Here is a 21,524-nt window from a genome sequence, read left to right as displayed (position 1 = left end):
ATCAGGAGGTCAAACCAGCCCATAGGAACTATACATATAACACAAACACAGCCTTTCACATACAAATTGGGATTTAATCCACTGTTTATATAAACTACAAACTATGAATATGATTTAATGGATTTGCACAGGCAATAAACACATCCTACTTTTTGTTTTTCATTAGGCTTTTATTCATACAGTGACGGTGCTCAAACATAATATTTCTTTTTTTTTCTATAAAATATATTAACTTTCAGTTCCTGAAAGCAAAACTAGATATAAATCATCAAGTTTCATTTGATAAGAAGCAACTCATTTTCAAGTGTCAACCAAGGCAATCAACTGTATCAGCGGTCAAAAATGCATTGCAGATTTAAGAAACCACATTCTAATAAAGACATTTGTATTCTTCTGCCTAGCGAAGCCACGACGCTCAAGCACTCAGCCGGCTGTCCACCGACACACACACGACAATGATCTCATGGGTTTTTCTAAAGTAGCAAATACTTTTAAAATACTGTAGCCACAAAAAGAGCTTCACGTGAGAGAAAAGCAAAGACAAGAAACTCAGGGTGAAGAGGGAGGAAAGTGACGAGAGGAAAGCGTTTGAACCGAAGCGAGTGAACAGTGTTTTATGATGTCCTGCTCTGATGTTAGGCCTTTTCCCTCCTCTTCGCTCTTTGACCTCGCTGGATGACAACTCTGGCTCGACAGCGGCAGGTGAAGTTCTCAGGTATCACAACAGCTCGCTTTCCCCAGGTGCTGAGTTGAAGCTGTCTGTACGGTGGAACAGGATCATTAAATAGATAATCAGTACCGTTCAGCTGAGAGCTACAGATACATTACCTAATTTTCCACTGTATTATAATTGTGTTTAATGCTTTATAGACAGTAATTATACTTCCACATTATGGTAACACACACATAGTAACTGATTACAGCTGGTCGCCCACCCACACACACAAACACACATAAATAAAAACAGAGAAACATGTACCAGACAAGTCCAGGGACTTATTTCTGTTTTGGGGTAGTCTAGGTTTTTTCACGGGGGGTTTGCGATTTGGGGGCTTCTCAACGTTATTAGGGCTTTCCCTGTCAGTGCCTGAGTTCAGCGAGGACAGAAGACACAAATTAACAGTTAGATAGAGACGCTTCACGCAAACAGAGATCAACAAAACGTGTTTCATTCACAAAAGTGTGCGTATAACATTCTAAGGTGAATAGCTGCAGCTCATAATGCGATTATACCTGCATCGCAGGACATTGCTTTTCTGTTCCTCTGTGGCTTCACCGGTGCTTGAGGCCTGAGTCCTTCGTCGCCTGAACAACATGTGATTGACACACAACAGGAGGTATCTTTAAATTTTGTTTTGGACGGACAAGGGACAGGATAACTCTGCCGTGATGTTATTGTTCCTGCCATTTTCATGTTTTTTAAATGAGACATTTAATATTGTTACATTTGTTTTAAAAGAACACTCGATCACGTGAACTAATACACAGAAAAGGGTATGCATATGAATGCAGAAAAGCAAACAGGCTCTGTGGTCACTTCTCATGTCAACACGAAACAAAAAATAACTGAATCTTTTTCTGCTGTTAAAGCAGGGCCAGTAAAACAGTCAATTTGGCTAAGCAGGCAAGTATTAACTAAGTGGACCTAAGGTGGGGGACTGCTTTTGGCGTAATCAAATACGCCAAGGGAGTTTATCGCAGAGGCTTTCGTCTTATTATTCTAAAGGCTAGACTCTGCTTCTGCTGCTACACTGGAGACTGAAATTACCAGCATCATTTCAGCCAGAGTTTTATAGTCGGGGGAACAATTCTCCAGGGGAAAGGATCAGAAATCACCCAAAGTCCCTGAATGTGGGACTTTCTGATCCTGCAAACACACTTCACCAAGAGGAAATCGTGCAATGTGTCTGCACATAGGAGTAGCTGCAAATGTGACCCTGTAGTGGCCACACAGTTACTTTGATGCCTTGATAGAGGATTCTACAAAGGATAATTTATATAAAGAAAACAGACAAGATTACAGCATTTAATGTTAGGTTAGAGCCACCATCAGTGTTCTAATCAATTCAAATCTATCAAATTTTACATTCCTGTTAAAAAGTTCAATCAGTAACATTTTTGTCAATTAAAATATTCAGTTAAAGGACATCTGCACACAACCTAGTTATATCTCTTTTTCTTCTTCATTTCCTTTGTGGTCCTTGACAAACCTTTGCAGTCCTATGGCTCTGCTTATAAGGGTGACAAATTCTAGGAAAAGCTCGGGCCACTGGACCCAGAAGTCGAATACTTTGTTGGCATGATTTGAGCCCACTTGTCCCCTTAGAGCGAAGAATCGTTGACAATCAATGCAAAGTTGTTCTGATTAATGAATTTTATCCTGCAATGAAACATTTCTGCCCTGATGGGAGTTTTCTCTTCCATGATGACAATGTATTCATCTACAGAGCACAAGGGCTCTCTGATGGTTTGTTGATTATGATATCAATCATGGACCACCATCAAGCAACAACCCTCACCAAATGAAGTAAAATCTTTGGAAGATTTTGTTTCATGCCTTCTGCAGAGTTCTGAAGACTTCACGATCAATGCCAAGAATTCTACCCTGAAACACATCACTCACTGACTGGATTGTGGCTTAAAGCAGGTTATTGCGGTGGCAAGTCTAAATACTGTTAATTTGCTAAATCAGCAGGCTAGTGGTTGTTGCTTCAGAAAAGTAGAAATAAATTGTTTGAGTACATTAAAAAAGCATGTCTGCTAATTGTTTTCAGCCCAGGTACCTTGGCTTGCAGCTCTGTCTGGCAACCCATGTATTGGCTTATCAACAGGAGGTGGGACGGGAGGAGGAGGTAAGTTCCTTTCATTGGCTGATTCTTTTGGAAAAGTCACAAACGAGGAGGTCTTTGGCTAGGCATGAGTACAGCACATGTGAACAAACACAGAGACAACATCATCAATGAACACATTTGGTTTAAATATACACTAAAAACAACTGAGCAAACAGAACAAACCGACTTGTGTGTGGCTTTAAATTTCATACCTTTTCAGGAATCGGGGGAGGGTGACCTTCAGAATCTCGTCTCTTTTCCTTCTCTTTCTTCTCCATATTTCCAGGGTCCTTCTCTATATCTTCCTCCTCCTCTGTAGCTATAGATAAAAGAGAAGTGAGTGGCATGTAGACTTGCGGCAAAGACTGCGGCAAAAACTCTTTGCAAGCTAAAACAAGCTTTTTGACCTGCAGCAAATGAACACGGTTGACCTGTGTATTACCTGGCAGAGCGTCTGAGCTCTCGAGTCGATGCCTCTGCCTCAGCTTGGACAGATTGGGTTTGCTGCTTTGTGGCGGGGGGTCAGGTTTTGATGTCGCTCGACTGACAGAAAAGCCACCTCCTCCTCCACCTCCGCTCATCTTCCAGCCTTCTGAGAAAACTCCACCTGCATCAGGACACGCATGTCTGTCTCCCTGCGTGTCCTGCGGATGCCACTCTATGGCTGAAGCCTCTATGCTTTTCAGAGGATCTGTTTCATGTTTTGGAGACGGCGTCCTGTCCGATGGGTATGGAGGGAGTGGCCTTTGAGCTAGTTGAAGTCCTTGGACCTGTCTGTCTGTCTTTCTTCCCTGATGTCTGCTCTCATTCCACTGATTGTCCACTTGCATGTCTGCTGGCTTGTTCTCCGACCATGACCTTTCTATCTGTCTGCCGCCCATCCACTGTCTTTCAATTTTTCTGTCAATCTGCCTCTGAGTGTGTCTGTCTACAGTCCACTGTCTGTCCATGTGCCTGTCTGGATGCCTGCTCTCAGTCCAGTACCTGTCTGTTTGTCTGTCGGTCGTTCTCGCATCTCTGTCTTGCAGCCTGTCGTCAAACCACTGTCTGTCTACATCGCCATGCCTTGCTGCTATCATCCACTGCTTGTCTGCTTGCAGCACCTCTGCCGTCCTCTGTTTGTCGTCCGCCCAGTACTTGTCTGTATCCTCCGGCTGTTCAAACACAGCATCCACTTCAGATTTCTGTCAAAACAAAACAAGAAGAGGTTACGGACGCGTTACAAACTTTCAGTTAATAACAATAGTGGATTACACTGGCCCTACCTCTCTTGGAGAATAAAATGGGTGTTTGCTTCCACCCACACATGTGTGAGGGATGCCTGGCACTGGTGGTGGACTCAGAACGATAGTACTTTTCCCTTGGAGGTCATTCATTTTCCCATCAGCCGCCTCGCTGGGAGATCCAGCTCTGGCAGTAGACCTTGGAGGCTGGAGGAGAGTGTATACATTCTCCATTGCTGTCCTAAAAGTTGGAAGATGAAAAAATGTCCACAATTTCTCCTAATTTATCCCACATATTCAAAATACACAAAAATGTAACAAATTTTTAGAACAGGGCGTTTAGAAAGTATCAATTTTCTGGTGAAAATCAGATATAATACCATTGTAATCTGTATTTGACATGCAGCGTGTTCATTTCTAATCACTCGGCTGACTGTTGGATCCAGAATCGGAGACACCGGCTGCCATCTACATCTGTGTACACACTCTGGTATCAGCCTGCCTGCGCTTTGGCAGCTATCAGCCATTTCTTATATCAACAAAGAAATAAGGAAGATTAAGAGTGATATTTGTTGAACTATTCATAGGGTTCAGTGCTGTGGAGTGTCCTCACAAGAATCAAGATACTAAGCAAAAGATGTGAAGATGTAGCGTTGAATATGGAAAGCTAAACTCCTAGTTGACGTTTTGTATTTCCATCTGTGAGTTCAAGGCCAAATCTTTCTTGAGAAGAATCCTCATGCATGTGTGTGCGTGCAAATACACTAACCCCGTGGGTGCTGTAGCAACAGTGTGACTCCCATCTCCATAAACCTCAGCTTCTGACTCGGGCCCCGGATGGGACAGAGTTTGGTTGCGGCTTTTACGGAAACCAAAGATGGCCAGCATGTTTCTCCTCTTCTTCCTCCTCAGAGAGTGCGCTTTGTGCAGCGACGAGAGCTGACTGCAAGAGGTGAGAGAGATCGATGAAACACACATGGTTCATTCCAGCACGTTCATGTTTGGTGTCTACAGATGAGTCACCTCCATCAGGATATCACTGAATTCATCACAGCCATCCTGGCTGTCTCATCGGCTGCTGCGTTTTGTGTGTTGCTAAGCTACATCTCGTGGTATACAGTGATTTATCCAAAGTTCACTTTTTATATTACAAAAGTAATCATTTTAAAAGCACCGAATTCGCCTCACGAGCTTCCGCGTGGAAAGGAGCGACATGATTCTGATAAGCTCTGGATGCTGTTTATGAATCCAGCTTCACCAAAATGAAACCTGCATCTCCACATATTAAAATGATGGTTTTGCATTTGAGGCAATGCGTGGCCACTTTTGTGTTAACAAAATGGATAAAAATAAATTGAGAGTTGACCGTTAATTTTTAGCAGCCTCAGGAATTTGTTGTCACCTCAGAGAAGCGAGTAATGTTTCAGATTTATAAAGCTGGACAAGGGGACACACTAGCAGAGCTGCAGTACACTTCAGGTGAAAGTATTGACATCTAGAGCATTTGAGCAGAGTGGGGACTAGGGAGAGAGACCTGTGCCTGCTCCCCAGATACAATCGGGAAGATAAAAGGAGTGTCTTCATTGCTTCATTGCTATCAAAGATCCAATTAACAGCTGAACCAGGAAACATAAGGGAACAATAACGTGGAGTGGAAAGACTAAAGTTTTGAGCTATGCACTGTATTTGTATGAGTTTGTGTATCTATTTTGATCATTTGTGTGGAAATATAAAGTTTAGTGACCTGTGACAGCCTCAGGCAGCAACTTTACGCTGAACACTGATAGCTGGCATGCTGTGGTGCGGTGGATTTTATGTCCCTGAGAGCTGTCTTGGAAAAAAGTCACTATAAGTTATTAACTTTACTCTATGATTTTTGATGCAAGCGTGACTGCGCACCATTTAAATAGGAGAGGACGAGGATCAAATACATGTGAAATTGTAGAACACCTACTGCAAAAATGCATTCTTGTTCTCAGTAACTGTGAAAAAAAGGTGAAAACATGTGGACTAAAAGGACTGGAATAAAGTTATGCAGAGATATTTTCAGTATTTGTTGCAGTATCTGATATGAGATGCAATGTAGAAGCTGAACTGCATGCTCTGTGTCTTTGTCTTTATTTTTGTAACACTGCAGCAACTGATTACACATTGAACAAAACCACCAAACCAGATCTGACGTTAGGTCACAAAGTACCTCCTGGAGATCTCTGTGAGGTACCTTGACGACTACTTTGATCATCAACATGCAACCACCAACTGACCGATCATCTTACTACCAAATCACAAACTCTAAACAGTCCAGCTCCACTAATCATCACAAAGTTAACGATTTAATTAAGAAGAGATGAGGGTTGCCGGAATTTGCTCGATCTGCCTCTGAATGTTCGAGCAGACAGCGGGACATAAGGAGCGAGCCAAACCTCGCCGTGAGATTGCATCAAAGACAGACAACACACTGGCCACAGAAACAGTCTTGTTGGTTTATGAAAATCATGAAGCATAAGCCAATTAAAATAACAGCTCAGTAAAGGTGTGAACACACACGCTGTCAGAACTCAGCAGGGTTCACAAGAAAGGAGGAAGAATCATTGATCTTATGTCTTGAAATGCAGGGTTTTCTTCTGAATCCAGGTCAGTTAAACTGCAGACATTTTGACTGAAGGATTAGTGAACTAAGATTGCGGAAATGTATCTTGGTTAACAAACTGACATAATGAAATGTTTAAAAATATCACATTTACTAATTAGGAATAATAATCAAAAACATAGCCTGCAAAAAAAAAAAGAAAAGAAAAAAGAAAAAGAGATAAAGTAACAGAGATGCAGAAACCCCTCCTGAGTAAGTAGAAAACCTTTCAACCCTTTGAAGGTATCTGTTTTAAAAATTCTTTTTATTCTGATGTTTAAATATATAATCAAGTCGGAGAAACACACTCAACACAGTGCATCAAAAAATGTAACCACATACAAAGGCAGCTTTTCAAAAGGCATAATTAAGAGTAAAATACCATTTCCAATAGGCTTTCACAGTAGGACTACTGTTGTTTATAAGGAAAATAACCAGCTAACATTACCGAACAAATACTAAACCTATTTATCTTGAGATATTACAAGTGGTGCCATTTCCTCTATATGTTTATTCTTGGACATTACTAAAATAGTTTTGCATGATTTTGAAACTATGTCTTTCATCTTATAACAGGCCTTGGTGCACCCCTCAGCTCATCCTCTGAAACAAGCTTTTTGAGCTTTCTTCATCCTTCCCTTAAGGAAACTTTCTTCTGATTGGTTGTCCTTTATAAAAAAGCCCATCTAAACAGTGGGTGGTAGGAGATGTATGCCTGGGATTACCATATTTAGGATATCCCTTCTCTCTGCCATACAGAGCCAAGAGTAGAAAAAGGCTGTTAGAGTAGTTTGAAGCCTGAGCCTTTTGCTTATAGGGATTAGTTGTACTTATACATACACTGACCTCATTATTTTAAGCTTTGGCCATGATTACCAGGAGCACCATATACACAGACAGAAAAGAAGGAAACGCAAAATAGGTTCACTTTCAAGTCATTATCTATGTGTTTAACTAAAATGAATTGAAATGAAATGAATCGACAGCTCAGCATCTTAGCAAGATAAGCAGTTTGATTTCAGCTACAAATATCTATTTTATTCTACAAAAGACACATTTTTCAGAGTGCCTGGCTTTCAGTGCAATACAATAATTTGTCTATTCATATTGTGTCTTTTGTTATCTTCTTTTCTTGGCTTGCCACTGAGACAGTTTCCCTCTTTGTTACATAATCGGATGGAAATCATTATATCGATTGATGAAAAATTCTCTTGGAGTTACTTATTTTGTAATTCCCCTAATGCAATCCATGGATGTGTATTGCACACATACATTTTAAAATTGCTTCAACCCATGTACCCATTTTCCTTTTACCAAGTTATCATAACTATTTACACAAACTGAACAGAGCATTAGCTGAGCTCGGGTAAATTCAGCCTGGAGTTTAACAAATCAGCTGATCTCAGTAACAGTCCGTATCGGCTGATGGTTCAGCTGATCCTCATCCTTGGAAATATCCAGTTTGCAAATCACAAAAAGACACCGTCTTTAAAGAGTTTTTTCTTGCACATTCTTACTGCACACCTGCAAGCCACCTTGCAACCCACCACAGTTCCTTCTTTGCATTCTGTGTCTGCCTTAATGCATATGATGCCCTTTGTCATTCATGCCTACTCTGTTCTCTGCTAAGGTCTTGCTGCTGCTCACCAGTATGCAAGTGAAAGCTAGCTATTTTTTCCCTGCCTTATGCTTTCCAAATATGTGGACAGAAGGGTGGGGATTTGTCCCAAAACAAAACCTGCTAAATATATCTTACTGCAGACTGACAAACAATCTTCTTCCGACTGTACCCACCAAGCACTGAATGACCACTAACATTGTTTTCTGGGCTAAATCTTGTCAGGTAGTCATGGCCTTAAAAACAAATCCCTGTATGTCTAAATTTGGTTGAAAAAGTAAGTTAAAATTCATCTTTTCAAGACATTGCAAAGATGTCTAGAAATAAAAATGGGCTCTTTTTGCTGTTAGCGCATTCAAAGGCAGTCTGACAACACAGAGTGATGACTGCAAAAAAATCCCACAAAACAAAAACAAAAAATTTATTCACAACCTCATGTATTCAAATTATAAAGAAGCCCAAAAGCAACCCGGGTGTAAACATGTCTTCTTGTATTCACGGTAAACCAACCAACTCTTGGACAGCTTATTAAACACCTGCATAACTATGCAACAATAATCTAAAGGTGACAATAAGTTCACTGTGATGGATTACCCTGCTCCAGCAGTCGTGAAGTCTGCTGATTTTCACAGTGCAGCAAAATAACGGAAAATTATGACTGGTGGGAAAAGTAGGAGCTCTTTGGGAAACAACAGTAATTTTAAGTAAATGTGAGATGCAGTTTTGAAATGCAATATTCAGGGAATGTTTTGTAAGGTCAGGAGAGAATTACAGCTGACAGGTTGCTAACAGAGTGTAAGTACTGTCAAAGTGCAAATATAAAACAAACTCTTACCTATCAGGGAGCACTCTTTTCGTGTAGAAATCAGGGAGTCCATCATCCAGAGGGCTTATCCCACCATTTTCACTGCAGTGCTGTGCACACACAGACACAAACACACACTTAAAATCTTTTTAGAGAGGTCAGTTTAGTGGGTTTCATTTGTGAATGTTATGTATTTGCAATAAAACAAATGGATTACAATGCCTTTACTGAGATGACATAATCCAGTTGCAGGCACCCAATTTGAATAGATTACTTCTGCAAAGATAGCAGTCATCGCCAGCAGGCACATATTTTGGGAAATGGGAGAATTATGCATAGATATATAGATAAATGGTTGGAGATTTGCGTAAAGGTGATGTATACTGAATTATTGGGTGCAGCTGCAGATTATTTAACATTTTAATATGTGTCAAACAGTGCCAAGATCAGGCAAGCTTTACTCTCTCAGACGGGATGTGCCCTCCCTTGTGTCTCCGCGGAGGCCTTGGACGAACTCGCGTTACGTGATGAAGGGGCAGACCCTGCGTAGGCAGCTCTGACAGACCCTCCCAGGATGCCGAACGGGATAGCGGTGACGAGTATGATGGCACGGAAGGGGGTGGAGAGGAGCTGGAGTCATCACACAGGCCTGATGGCAGCGAGGAGCAACAAAGGGATAGAGAGGATGTGAGGACAAGAAACTGAGAAGGAACTGTCAAAGAGTGGGGAGATTACAGGGAGTCATCATTTCTGCTTCAAAGTCATCAAATTCAAAACAATCAGTAACTGCTCTGACATATAGTGACTCAGACTTGGCTCAGGCTAGATTATAACAGCCATTAACAGACTTCTGAGAAGAAGAGATGGAAAAGAGGGGAAAACCGACTGCAGAAAACGCTAATGGAGCTTCGGGAGAGACAAGGAAGGGGTCAGAGCTGACTGAAGAGAGAGGATAATAGGCTATACAGCAGTACTCACTCAGCCTGGTGGAGACAGGTCGTATTCGTCTTGTTCTAGAGCTGTGCTTCTTAATGGCTATTGTGTCCTGGGAGAAAAAAAGAAAAAGTAAAAGTTGCTGAGATGCTGAGGGAAGGAATTAGAACGAGACACGCATGCAAACAGGCAAACAGGTCAACGGAAATATTGTACAAGACGACCTTTAGGGCAATCACCGCTTTTGCCAGTGAAGACTTGTCAAGTCAAGGTGCAAATTTTAGACATATTGATCATGATGCTGTTTAAAATCCAGCAAAAGCTTATGGATTTCACATGTAGAAAGAGCAAAAATGTTCCCAGTGAAGCCTTTCTCTAGTTGAGTGGCCTTATATGTATAATGTAGGCCCAATGAAAAAAGACTGACTTTATTGTGTGTAGAGAAAATGTGGCAACCACAAATCAGCAGAAGTGCTGTTGTGCATACGTCACATAACTGCGGAGTTGGTGTATGGAGCCATGAGGCATGTTAGAGTAAGCTGACAAAAACCAGAGGTCTCCCTGCTACAGTTAGGAGAGACAGATTTGAAAAGGTAAGAAAAACAGACTGAGGAAACCCAAAGTTTTAAGTTAAAGATCCAATTGAAAATAAATTACTGCAGAGAGATTTTCAGAAGAAACAAAACAGCTGGCTAAGTGTTTCTGGCCTTGATAGAGGTGCTGCTCTAGGGATGACACTGCCAGTCTCATCAATTTGGTCCAGACTGAAATAGAAAGTAGCACAACAAGGGGGTGAAAATTTCAGCCAACTCAAACATTTGGTTTATATATCTGCAATATAACTGTACCATCATTTAGACACCAGCTTCACAAGACTGCTAATATTATCAATAGCCCATCAAGGTAAATGAATCTTAGGTTATGAGTGCAAAATTAGACGTAAATATAATTAATTACATTTTAAATATAACAGAAAGACCCAGGACGGATCCTTGAGGATCTCCACAGGTAATGTTAGCAATTACTGTTACTGTCACCAAAATCAGGCACAAGAGCAGACAATGCAAAGACCGTTTACTTCCCTCAAGAATATTAACCCGGACTGTGATTGCGTAAAATATTTGAAATGAAGCTTGATCAAATGCATTTCATTAAAAAGCTGAGACACCAAAGTACTGAAGCCTACAATGTCCATGATGTATTAGTTGAGACAGCAAGGTATTGGTTTCATTTTTGCAATACAACAATCTTCACTAGCTGTATTACTCAATGAAATAGCAATGTTTCAAATTCCTTGCAGGTAATGATTGAGCAGACTGTGATGTGTAAAGTCCCGTACTTAAAGTAGATTCTTGAGATAATGTCAGGGGGACGGTTTTACTCCTGCAGTTTTACCAGCTGTGTTGTAGATACTGAGCTATTGATTTAGTGCGTCAGCAGAAAAGTCCTTTTTCTTCCTTTTTTCAGGTTTATTCGGCCTCCTGGCATTTCAGCCATATTGGTAACATTCAGATAATATTTGGTTTCAGGTTTAGTTTTCTCATTTGGAGAGATGATAAGAAGAATTCTGCAACTAATAGACAGACAAAAGCTCTAATTTACTGTTAATGAGCAAATGTAGATACAGCACACAGCGGAGAACTCATTTTAAAACTGGGAAAGGGAAGGAGGTGTAGCTGCTCCATAAGAAGATAAGAATATTTTAATAACTTCAGAATTTTGTGCATCAACATCATGGAGAGCCACAAACTTAAATATTCATCTATAAAAAGCCTGCTTTTTCTTCATTGTCCATTGTCTATTGTATCTAACAATAACTTGATTTCTGTTTAATGCCAGTCAGGCTTTCAGGGTAGCAATTATTGGCCTTTTGAAACATGGACATTCAATATCGTGCTTCAATCACTACAATCAGTAGAAGCTTCTAAAGGCCAAAACACAATTGTACTGACTATACATCATCAATTCAAGTATTGTTAAAGCGTCTCCAGTGAAGGAGTGGGAGCCTTTCAATATTTCTGACCTTTAACTGTAGTGTTCCTGTCAGGAAAGTCAGCTTAATGTTTCAAATGTCAAAACCCGGAGGAAAAAGTCCTCATTCCTGCAAGTTTTGTCACTACTGAAACACTGTTTTTGCCTTAGCTGTAGTGCTCAAGTTTAATAACGGGATAAACAAGCAGGGGATCGTAAACCTAATTTAATCAGCACACTCGCTGATGCATATATGATTGCAATGACAAACATGAAATATTGCGATTATGCAACAAAATACAAAACTGAGAAACAATTCTCCTTTCCATGTCAGACACAAATTGAAAACGGTTTGAAATATTAGACTAATATATGTGAAATCACACTACTTCAGGGTCTTCATGAGAGTCATGATACTTTATCATAACTCCAGGAATTCAGTTTCTACGGCTAGCTGCTCAGAGGCAAAATAAATGCTGAAGGCAATGAGGTGGGGGGGGGCTACTTTCTGGGCTTTTTCAATTTGCTAAAGATTGCTAAGAGGTAATGTTAGATGGGATAAAATTAATTTAAATCTCTGAAATGATTTTGTTTGATAGCAAGAAAAGATCACACGGAGAGGGCTCTCCGTGTGATCTTTTCGTAAAAAAGCCCCCTCAGCCCATTTGTGTTGATAAAATTGGGCATACTAAAAAAAAGTAAAACATTTCCTGTAAACATTTACATTAGTTATCATTTCATATTTACTAACGGCATCCTTATCTCATTTCATTTCGATGGCATGTTGGTGCAGTGTTTACTGTTACTGCTTTACAATTAGAGGGTTTGTAGTCTCAACCACCTGGTTCAAACGGGTCTTTCTATGTGTTCTGGAGCTTGGATGCTTCCTCAAGGTACTGTGACTTCCTCCCTTAGTTCAAAGACATTGGTGTTAGGTTAAATGGCAATTTGAAAATTTGAAACTGGCCCTGAGTGTGGTTGTTTATCCGTCTGTCTGTGTTGGCCCTGTGATGGACTGGTGACTAGACTGGCCCACCGGCTCCAGCCCAGCCTGAATTGGATAAATAGTTACAAAAACTGAAGGATTTAAAGTAAACAAAATAATTGAAAAATTAAACTCTGCGCCTCTCGCAACCGCTCATTTAACATCGGAGCACATGAACCCTGGGTAACGCTCTGCTGTGACTTCAGGAATATGCAATTTCAAAAGTGTAGCTGAAGTTCAACAAAAAATTCTGGGAGGCTGAATTTTCTGGAAAATTTGATAGCGATTGTGGTAGCGACCACAATTGAAGGCATGTAGAAAATCACAAATTCCCAATTTGTGAGGTGTACTCCCTTCACCCTCCAACTGGTGGCGGCAGATGGCTCCCACTCCCTGACCCTCTTTCTGCTGGAGCTTTTGTTCCTGTTAAAAGGGAGTTTTTCCTTCCCACTATTGCCAAGTGCTTTCTTACAGGGGGTTGTTTGACTGTTGGGGTTTTGCTTCTTGGCTGTTTTTGCGATTTAGCATTATATCAATAAAACTGAATTCACTTTAAATATTTAATTGAATATTTCTCGTATATGGGTCCCAAGACACACGTAAATTCACTCACTATGCTGGTGCTGAGCTCTTCATCTGTGATGTCCAGAGAGTCCCTGTGCCTGTTAAACCTCCAGCCTGTCCCATCTTCACACGTCCCCTCCCAGCATTTAAGATGAGAGACCTGCCGAGTCTGAGAAAGACAGCACTCCTAAAACTTTTGCTCCAAACAAAACCTGTGTATCCTTTACAGTTTCACAGTAAATGCTTTGTGTTTACCAGGTTCTTATGGGTGGCATAGAGCTCCTGAAGGATCTGGTCCACGATGGAGTTGGTGAGATAGGAAACCACTGACAGCTTTACTTCTCTGCAGAAGATTGGGTTAGAGGAAAGGGAGAGACTGACGGGAAGAAGCTTGGTAAAAGTGAGAGCAAATCAATATTCTTCTTATCAAATTCAGACTTATTGTTGCTGCTTCAGCGTCTCACTTACTCCAAGGCTCTGTGAATGTCCTGTGCTGCTCTTTCCATAAGGGCAGTGCGAATGGCAGAGCGAGGGATGGACACACGCTCAGAGACAGATGAGAGGGGTGGGCTTAATCTCTCTGCTGCAGAAGAAGATAGAGGGCAGAGCTCGCGGCACAGAGACACCATGGAGTCGACAATCACCTGCAATGGATGCCAGTGATCGGTGACTCTGTCATCTGTTACATATCAGTGTCAAAAAAAGAGGCTGCTAGATGTACCTGCAGCTCCTTGTCAGCAGCTTTGGCAAGTTCGCCAGCCAAGGAGTCGAGTCTCTGCCGCACCGGCCCATCCACAGACAGCACATGAGCGAGCTCACACAGTGAAGGGTAGAGCTTGGAGCACCACAGAGAAAGGATTCATTCATATTCAGTGTGACAACAATGCAAATACTACGCTTGCACATTTCACATCACTCACAGCGCGAGAGTTCCTCGCCTCTTTTAGCACTTGTTTTGCAGCTTGAATCTCCTCCATCTCTCCGACGCCCCGTAATAAACACACCTGCTGCTGGACACGCACACAGAGGCGCTCCATCACCTTGGAAACAGACAGGCGGGGGAGTGTTACAAGTGCAAACACTCACAAACAGACGCAGATGCGAGCGCACGCTGACGAGCCCTACCTGTTCGGCGGTGCTGGTGACCAGGCCCTGATGGAGCCGCAAAGCCTGTCTCTGAGAGAAGCGCTGAGTCTGGTTGTTCCTCACCAGAGCACGCTGGATCTGTGCGGCAAAGCGATTATCACGATTATACTCTCACCATGAAAACATGAAGAGCACAAACAGAACATAAGAGGCGGCAATGCAAGCAGTAGATTTCAGCAGAAGGAAGAAAGTGCAAAGAGCCAAGTAGAGGGTGCTGTCATTTTACAACAAGCAACAAAAGCATCTTAAGACTAAGATGACTGTAGAATCCTTGTTAAAGCTTTAGAGGTGGCTCCCTAAAGCTCTTAGAAATTAACACAGCCTTTATCCAAAGCCCTTGTCCCTCTCCTTTCCTCAAGAGAGAAATAATTACAGTAATAACTAGAATTTGCTTGTTAAGTCTAATTTATGAATCTCCTAAAATGCCACTTTCCCGATGCTGTTTGAGTTTACATTCATGTATTCATAAACAAGTAAACAGAAAAATAAATGAACAAAATTATTGCACATTTATTCACCACTGTCTGTTTGTCGGCACCGCAAACAGAATATGTTAAGAGGCTCTTCATGGTAGGCGCTTGCACTCAGTCTTAAGTGCTGCAGAAATTTAAGAACATATGAAGAAAACATTCTTTCACAGTTAGGCTTAAGATGAACTTGCTTTCCCGATAAGCCTGTAGTACAGCTTCATCTCAGACATATGAAGCTTTTAGATAAACCTCGTCATCTCTTGATGAATTTCACTGTTTTGTGCGAAACTACGCAGATTCCTCCAGAGGTCCAAATTTTTGCACAACACGTTTCTTTGAGCACACCAAGTTTTCATTCAAATACCTCATATTTGTTTTCATTTGCTTCGGATAATGTCTTTGTCTACAGTCATAAACATCTGCTCATTTATGACCTCAAAGCATTTGATGAATTTATAAAAAGGGCAGAAATTAATTTTGAAGAGTCAACACCAAAGTGTTTTGTTGTGAACTAGAAGAATTTAATTAAATCCCTCTAGCGTCTCCTGTAGGTTGAAAGCTTTTAGGGATTAGGGTTGTTAGGTAGGGCTCTTTATCTCTGTTTTTGAGTTACCCCAACGGTCCCCAGGCCACTGATGAAGAAGCTATTAAGCTTTTTTTAATCTTCCCAGTTTTAAGTAGTACTGTAATAACTTTATTGGTGGCTTTACTCCAACCGTCCCAACCTTGGTCAACGCCTGCTCTGTCCTCTCAGGGGCGCTGCGGTACGCCTGGCTGATGTCACTTAGGGGTAGAGGCATGTACTGTAAGGTGAAATTACTGAGAGGAGAAAGCAGAAAACGAGGGAAGGGACAAGTTATTAAGGGAGACAGTAAGAGACTAAAAAGAGAAAATAAAGTGGGTTACAGAGTCCAGGGTTAGTTAGGGTTAATATCCCCACTGGACAGAGCTCATCCTAAAATATTTTTCCTGTGCCATTCAGTGACTGAGTAATACTTTGATCCTTGCAACCATGTCATCTTTTGCCTAAAGGCAAGTCTGGACCACTTAAGATAGCAAAGTGGAAAACAACAATTTGCACAGCTGAGCAACATGGTTAAATGTTCTCAAACATTCTTTAATAACATTTCTTAAAAATAGTTCTAGCAGTAGACGTGTAAGACATGCTCTTATTTATTGATTAGAGTCCAGTGGGCATACATACAGAATAGATGTTGATAATATTTTTTTTTTAACACTCTTACTGTTCAAGTGCTCGGGCCACATCGAGAAATCCTGCTGCGGAGGTGTTGTTGCGATCCCATGTCACACTCCTGCAGGGCAAGGTCAGAGTTGCATAGAATACAAACTTCCACACAGAGCACAAGTCATTGCAAAGACTGCAGAAACCCAGGAAAAAAACTTTGCACTTAGTCTTTCGTTCACCTGAGTGTTGTGTTGATTTGAAGGGCTTTGCTCAGCATCTTGGCTCCAATGTCTTCCATGCTATTCCCGCTCAGATCCACTTTTCTCAAGCAGGTGTTGCTACCCAGGGCGTTGACTAGCACGGTGCCCCGAGAACGCAGGCGTGAGTCGCAGAGGGACAAAGACTGAAGGGCCTATAGAGGGAGGGGTTACAAGCATGTGAGTTAATAAACGAAGTGGAGAAGACTGTTCAGGAAAAAGAAAAGAAGCACAAGAAGCCAGGAGGTGACATTTAGTAAATAGCGCTTTGACTTGACTTTACATGCTGTTTGCATGAATTATTCACAATATGTGTAGTGATATAGACACTGCGCCGACAATGTTAACAGAGGAACAGTAATAATTGATGAAACAGTGACACATCTCCAGTGAAACATAATGCAAAAATTATGTGCCCAGGAATCTGAGCAGTATTTTAACTGTAAGCAGAACCCTACTTTTAATTAAAAGCAGTATAAAGAAAGTTGACATATGGGGAAAAAATGTACAAAAATATATTCTCATTTTGAATTTGACACAAACAAATAATAATCATTCAGTCTTCTGAACCCCCCCACATTATTTATCATTTTAATAATTTAATTAACTAAAAGTCAATTAAGTTTATCTTTGCAGAATATGATGAATTTTAATGTCTCTGCAGCTGATTTATGCTTTTTCTATTTCTACTGTTTGCAATCAAAACACATTACACTTTAATTTTTGTATATCTATTCTAGTTACTCACACATTCTTCTTCTTGGATGAGTTGAACTAGCTTCTGCAACACTTCATCCAGAACCCTGCAGATGACAAACACGGAAACAAAGCAGGGTGAGCTGGGTCGAGTCATCTCCTGCTGCCCGAGGAATGGCAGCCACTTATGAAAACAGAACTACAAGAACAAATGTGTATATTCAAGCTGGCATATGCAGTGCAAGCATGTTTGTGCTCAGATACACACACAGTCATGCGCATAGGGTATATCCATAAATAACTGCAGTAAAGCGTGACAGAGAGCACTGACAGCACCTGTTTTTGATGTTGAAGTTCTTGCCCAGATGAAGGTGTCTGAGGGAAGGGTGTCTAGAGAGGGCTGGCAGGACTGTGAGTAAGTCTGCGTCGAGACCTGTCAAAACACACACACACACACACACACACAGCTCGACATTAGCAGCCCACTCCAACCTCAGCTGCCCAAGGATAAAAAGTCAAGGTCATGGTGGGATGTTCTGCAGCGTGCCACTGTACCGTTGTCGGAGATATCGAGAGTAGCGATGGAGGAGACTCTAGGGAAGAGTTCCTGGATTACAGCAGCTCCTGCAGACCTTAGCTGGAGAGAGATAGAGACAGATGGGAAAACTAACATGTGCACAGCCATGAATCAGAGTCATTTTAACTTCAGTCTTTGGGGAATTGTTCCATTTTCCACAGTGGGGCAAATTTATGGATTTATGTCCCTGCAAGCTTTGCTTTGTTTGTGATCTGCAGCAGTTCAGCTCAAAGAGAGGGGAAACCCTTTACGCTTCAGTACACAATCCTCTGCACTGTTTAGCTATTTGATTTACTTAAAATATATAGGATTATCATTAGTAAGCTCTTTAAATCTAGTAAAATACAGGGAGTGCAGAATTATCAGGCAAGTTGTATTTTTGAGGAATAATTTTATTATTGAACAACAACCATGTTCTCAATGAACCCAAAAAACTCATTAATATCAAAGCTGAATGTTTTTGGAAGTAGTTTTTAGTTTGTTTTTAGTTTTAGCTATTTTAGGGGGATATCTGTGTGTGCAGGTGACTATTACTGTGCATAATTATTAGGCAACTTAACAAAAAACAAATACATACCCATTTCAATGATTTATTTTTACCAGTGAAACCAATATAACATCTCCACATTCACAAATATACATTTCTGACATTCAAAAACAAAACAAAAACAAATCAGCGACCAATATAGCCGCCTTTCTTTGCAAGGACACCCAAAAGCCTGCCATCCATGGATTCTGTCAGTGTTTTGATCTGTTCACCATCAACATTGCGTGCAGCAGCAACCACAGCCTCCCAGGACACTGTTCAGAGAGGTGTACTGTTTTCCCTCCTTGTAAATCTCACATTTGATGATGGACCACAGGTTCTCAATGGGTTCAGATCAGGTGAACAAGGAGGCCATGTCATTAGTTTTTCTTCTTTTATACCCTTTCTTGCCAGCCACGCTGTGGAGTACTTGGACGCGTGTGATGGAGCATTGTCCTGCATGAAAATCATGTTTTTCTTGAAGGATGCAGACTTCTTCCTGTACCACTGCTTGAAGAAGGTGTCTTCCAGAAACTGGCAGTAGGACTGGGAGTTGAGCTTGACTCCATCCTCAACCCGAAAAGGCCCCACAAGCTCATCTTTGATGATACCAGCCCAAACCAGTACTCCACCTCCACCTTGCTGGCGTCTGAGTCGGACTGGAGCTCTCTGCCCTTTACCAATCCAGCCACGGGCCCATCCATCTGGCCCATCAAGACTCACTCTCATTTCATCAGTCCATAAAACCTTAGAAAAATCAGTCTTGAGATATTTCTTGGCCCAGTCTTGACGTTTCAGCTTGTGTGTCTTGTTCAGTGGTGGTCGTCTTTCAGCCTTTCTTACCTTGGCCATGTCTCTGAGTATTGCACACCTTGTGCTTTTGGGCACTCCAGTGATGTTGCAGCTCTGAAATATGGCCAAACTGGTGGCAAGTGGCATCTTGGCAGCTGCACGCTTGACTTTTCTCAGTTCATGGGCAGTTATTTTGCGTCTTGGTTTTTCCACACGCTTCTTGCGACCCTGTTGACTATTTTGAATGAAACGCTTGATTGTTCGATGATCACGCTTCAGAAGCTTTGCAATTTTGAGACTGCTGCATCCCTCTGCAAGATATCTCACTATTTTTGACTTTTCTGAGCCTGTCAAGTCCTTCTTTTGACCCATTTTGCCAAAGGAAAGGACGTTGCCTAATAATTATGCACACCTGATATAGGGTGTTGATGTCATTAGACCACACCCCTTCTCATTACAGAGATGCACATCACCTAATATGCTTAATTGGTAGTAGGCTTTCGAGCCTATACAGCTTGGACTAAGACAACATGCATGAAGAGGATGATGTGGACAAAATACTCATTTGCCTAATAATTCTGCACTCCCTGTAAGTAAAAGCATAACAGATTTTTGGCAGTTGACAGTCATATTATAATATAGCTGACACTTCTGCCCTTACAGTATTTAGTGTTGGAATGAACTACAATTACAAGTACATAAACATAATTTAGAGGTATTTGTGTTGGGGGTGCTTTGACATATATCAACAGATATCACTATAAATTTGACAAATACTGAAAGGCTACAAATCTAAAAAAAAGAACTTAATTCTTTTATATTTACAGTGATATTAATTTCTTTCCTTCAATCACATCATTTGGCAGCAGGACGCATACATCTACCTGTGAGGAGAAGCTTATGATGGTGACAGGCGGTAAACATTAAAAGCCCCCCCACCACCACCACACACACACACACCCCCACCTCCGGCAACGCACGCAAAAAAAGAAAAATCAAGATGAATTAAAAAAAAAAGAAAAGAAAGTCAGTTTAAAAGTAAAGCTTCTAACTGCAGAATGTAAATCTATAAAACTGTGGGCTGAAACTAAGAGACTTATGACCTTATACAAACCAGATGTCTATTTACATAACCAGCAGAAACACTATTATTTTTCTAGCTACTGCCAGGCAATTGCAAAGCTAATATTTATATTCTGCCATCTTCCCTTCTGGGGGAAATACACTTAAGTCGCCAAGTGCTATGGTGTGTTAACCAGTGTCTAACTCGCCCAAATAACTTTTTTTGGGAAGTTGATAACTCTTTGTTGGTTTGCCATCAAGAGACCAAGTTTCACATTACATGCATGGTCATTTGATCCATTTTTAGTCTAAAAATACTGATAATGGCTGCTTGCAGTAAATAATCTTAACACTTTTACAAAAGTTCACCTTGGTAAAACTCCCTTTCAAAATGCTTTTAAAGTCCAATTTGAAAATAAAACTTTTCGGTTTATCTCAACTGCATCTGATGCAAGATACACTCATCTGATACACTCCAGTGTAAATAAAATCAGCTGCATATGGAGGCCACGAAAGCTTGCTACTTTCTTGCACTATAAACCTGTCAATGAAACCGAAAGCACAAGTTAAAGCTCACATCTGCACTCTGCATTTGGTTCAGAGGGATTCAAAAACACAGGTGACCTATAGCTCAATACTCCGCCTGGACACCTCCTGTGTTGAAATCCGATGTAGATGAGCTCTCACCTCACAGCCGCTGATGTCCAGATGAAGGTCATTGATATGAGGATTGGAGGTTAACCCTGTGAGGAGAGCCCTGCGGAGACAGAAAGAAGAGAAATGCCGGACAAGGAAAAGACAAGCAGAAGGAGTATTAAAGGTCTCGCTGGCACAGCCTTTATTGCAGAGGAGTTCAGATAAAAGGGAGCATATTTGGATAGAGAATTAGAAGTGACATGGTAGGTACCTCAGAACATCAGGGGGCAGCTTCATAGAGGCCAGGCTGACATGAGTGAGGCTGAAAGCTGAGCTGAAAAACTGACGGAACAACGGCAGCGTATCCTTCACTTTCCTATTGGATTAGAAATCCCCCCCCCACAGAGGATCAAAGCGAGAAGATGTAGAGGTGAAGAGATAATACGGAGAGTGGGATGGGATGAAACCGACCACACACAGCAGATGAAGTCACACTGTTGACATTCCAGGTAAATTTGAGTGCAGAGCTGAGTGTAGACTACTGACAAAGAATGAGAAATATGAGTGAATATTGCTTCGGTGTAAGAGGGGGGAGCGAGTGGGGTCAAATGATAGAT

The 21,524-nt window shown here is 41.3% G+C and overlaps 1 protein-coding gene across 2 annotated transcripts in view; it reads right to left on the bottom strand.

The window, feature by feature from the left end:
• Positions 1-207: 207 nt before the first annotated feature.
• Positions 208-21,524, bottom strand: part of LOC120738815 (capping protein, Arp2/3 and myosin-I linker protein 3-like) — a 35,645-nt gene continuing 14,328 nt past the window's right edge. Inside the window, exons 17-41 of one of the 2 annotated variants that reach the window (XM_040040306.1) lie at positions 21,179-21,283; positions 20,959-21,028; positions 17,870-17,951; positions 17,651-17,747; positions 17,367-17,421; positions 16,601-16,773; positions 16,420-16,488; positions 15,901-15,994; positions 14,685-14,783; positions 14,480-14,599; positions 14,281-14,394; positions 14,028-14,203; positions 13,815-13,902; positions 13,609-13,728; positions 10,085-10,151; positions 9,568-9,755; positions 9,137-9,216; positions 4,824-4,997; positions 4,097-4,295; positions 3,274-4,015; positions 3,044-3,150; positions 2,784-2,910; positions 1,234-1,305; positions 980-1,087; positions 208-759 (exon numbers count right to left, since the gene is read on the bottom strand). In XM_040040306.1, the coding sequence (XP_039896240.1) occupies positions 719-759; positions 980-1,087; positions 1,234-1,305; positions 2,784-2,910; positions 3,044-3,150; positions 3,274-4,015; positions 4,097-4,295; positions 4,824-4,997; positions 9,137-9,216; positions 9,568-9,755; positions 10,085-10,151; positions 13,609-13,728; positions 13,815-13,902; positions 14,028-14,203; positions 14,281-14,394; positions 14,480-14,599; positions 14,685-14,783; positions 15,901-15,994; positions 16,420-16,488; positions 16,601-16,773; positions 17,367-17,421; positions 17,651-17,747; positions 17,870-17,951; positions 20,959-21,028; positions 21,179-21,283 (3,367 nt within the window). In that variant the 3' untranslated portion in view covers positions 208-718. The remainder of the gene's footprint in view (positions 760-979; positions 1,088-1,233; positions 1,306-2,783; positions 2,911-3,043; positions 3,151-3,273; positions 4,016-4,096; positions 4,296-4,823; positions 4,998-9,136; positions 9,217-9,567; positions 9,756-10,084; positions 10,152-13,608; positions 13,729-13,814; positions 13,903-14,027; positions 14,204-14,280; positions 14,395-14,479; positions 14,600-14,684; positions 14,784-15,900; positions 15,995-16,419; positions 16,489-16,600; positions 16,774-17,366; positions 17,422-17,650; positions 17,748-17,869; positions 17,952-20,958; positions 21,029-21,178; positions 21,284-21,524) is intronic. The other variant, XM_040040307.1, reaches the window with a different exon arrangement.

The sequence above is a fragment of the Simochromis diagramma genome, unplaced genomic scaffold, assembly GCF_900408965.1.
Source record: "Simochromis diagramma unplaced genomic scaffold, fSimDia1.1 OVJJ01000026.1, whole genome shotgun sequence".
In the NCBI taxonomy this organism is placed as follows: Eukaryota; Metazoa; Chordata; class Actinopteri; order Cichliformes; family Cichlidae; genus Simochromis; species Simochromis diagramma.
The sequence above is the reverse complement of the archived record's forward strand: the minus strand, read 5'-3'. Positions and strand labels throughout refer to the sequence as shown.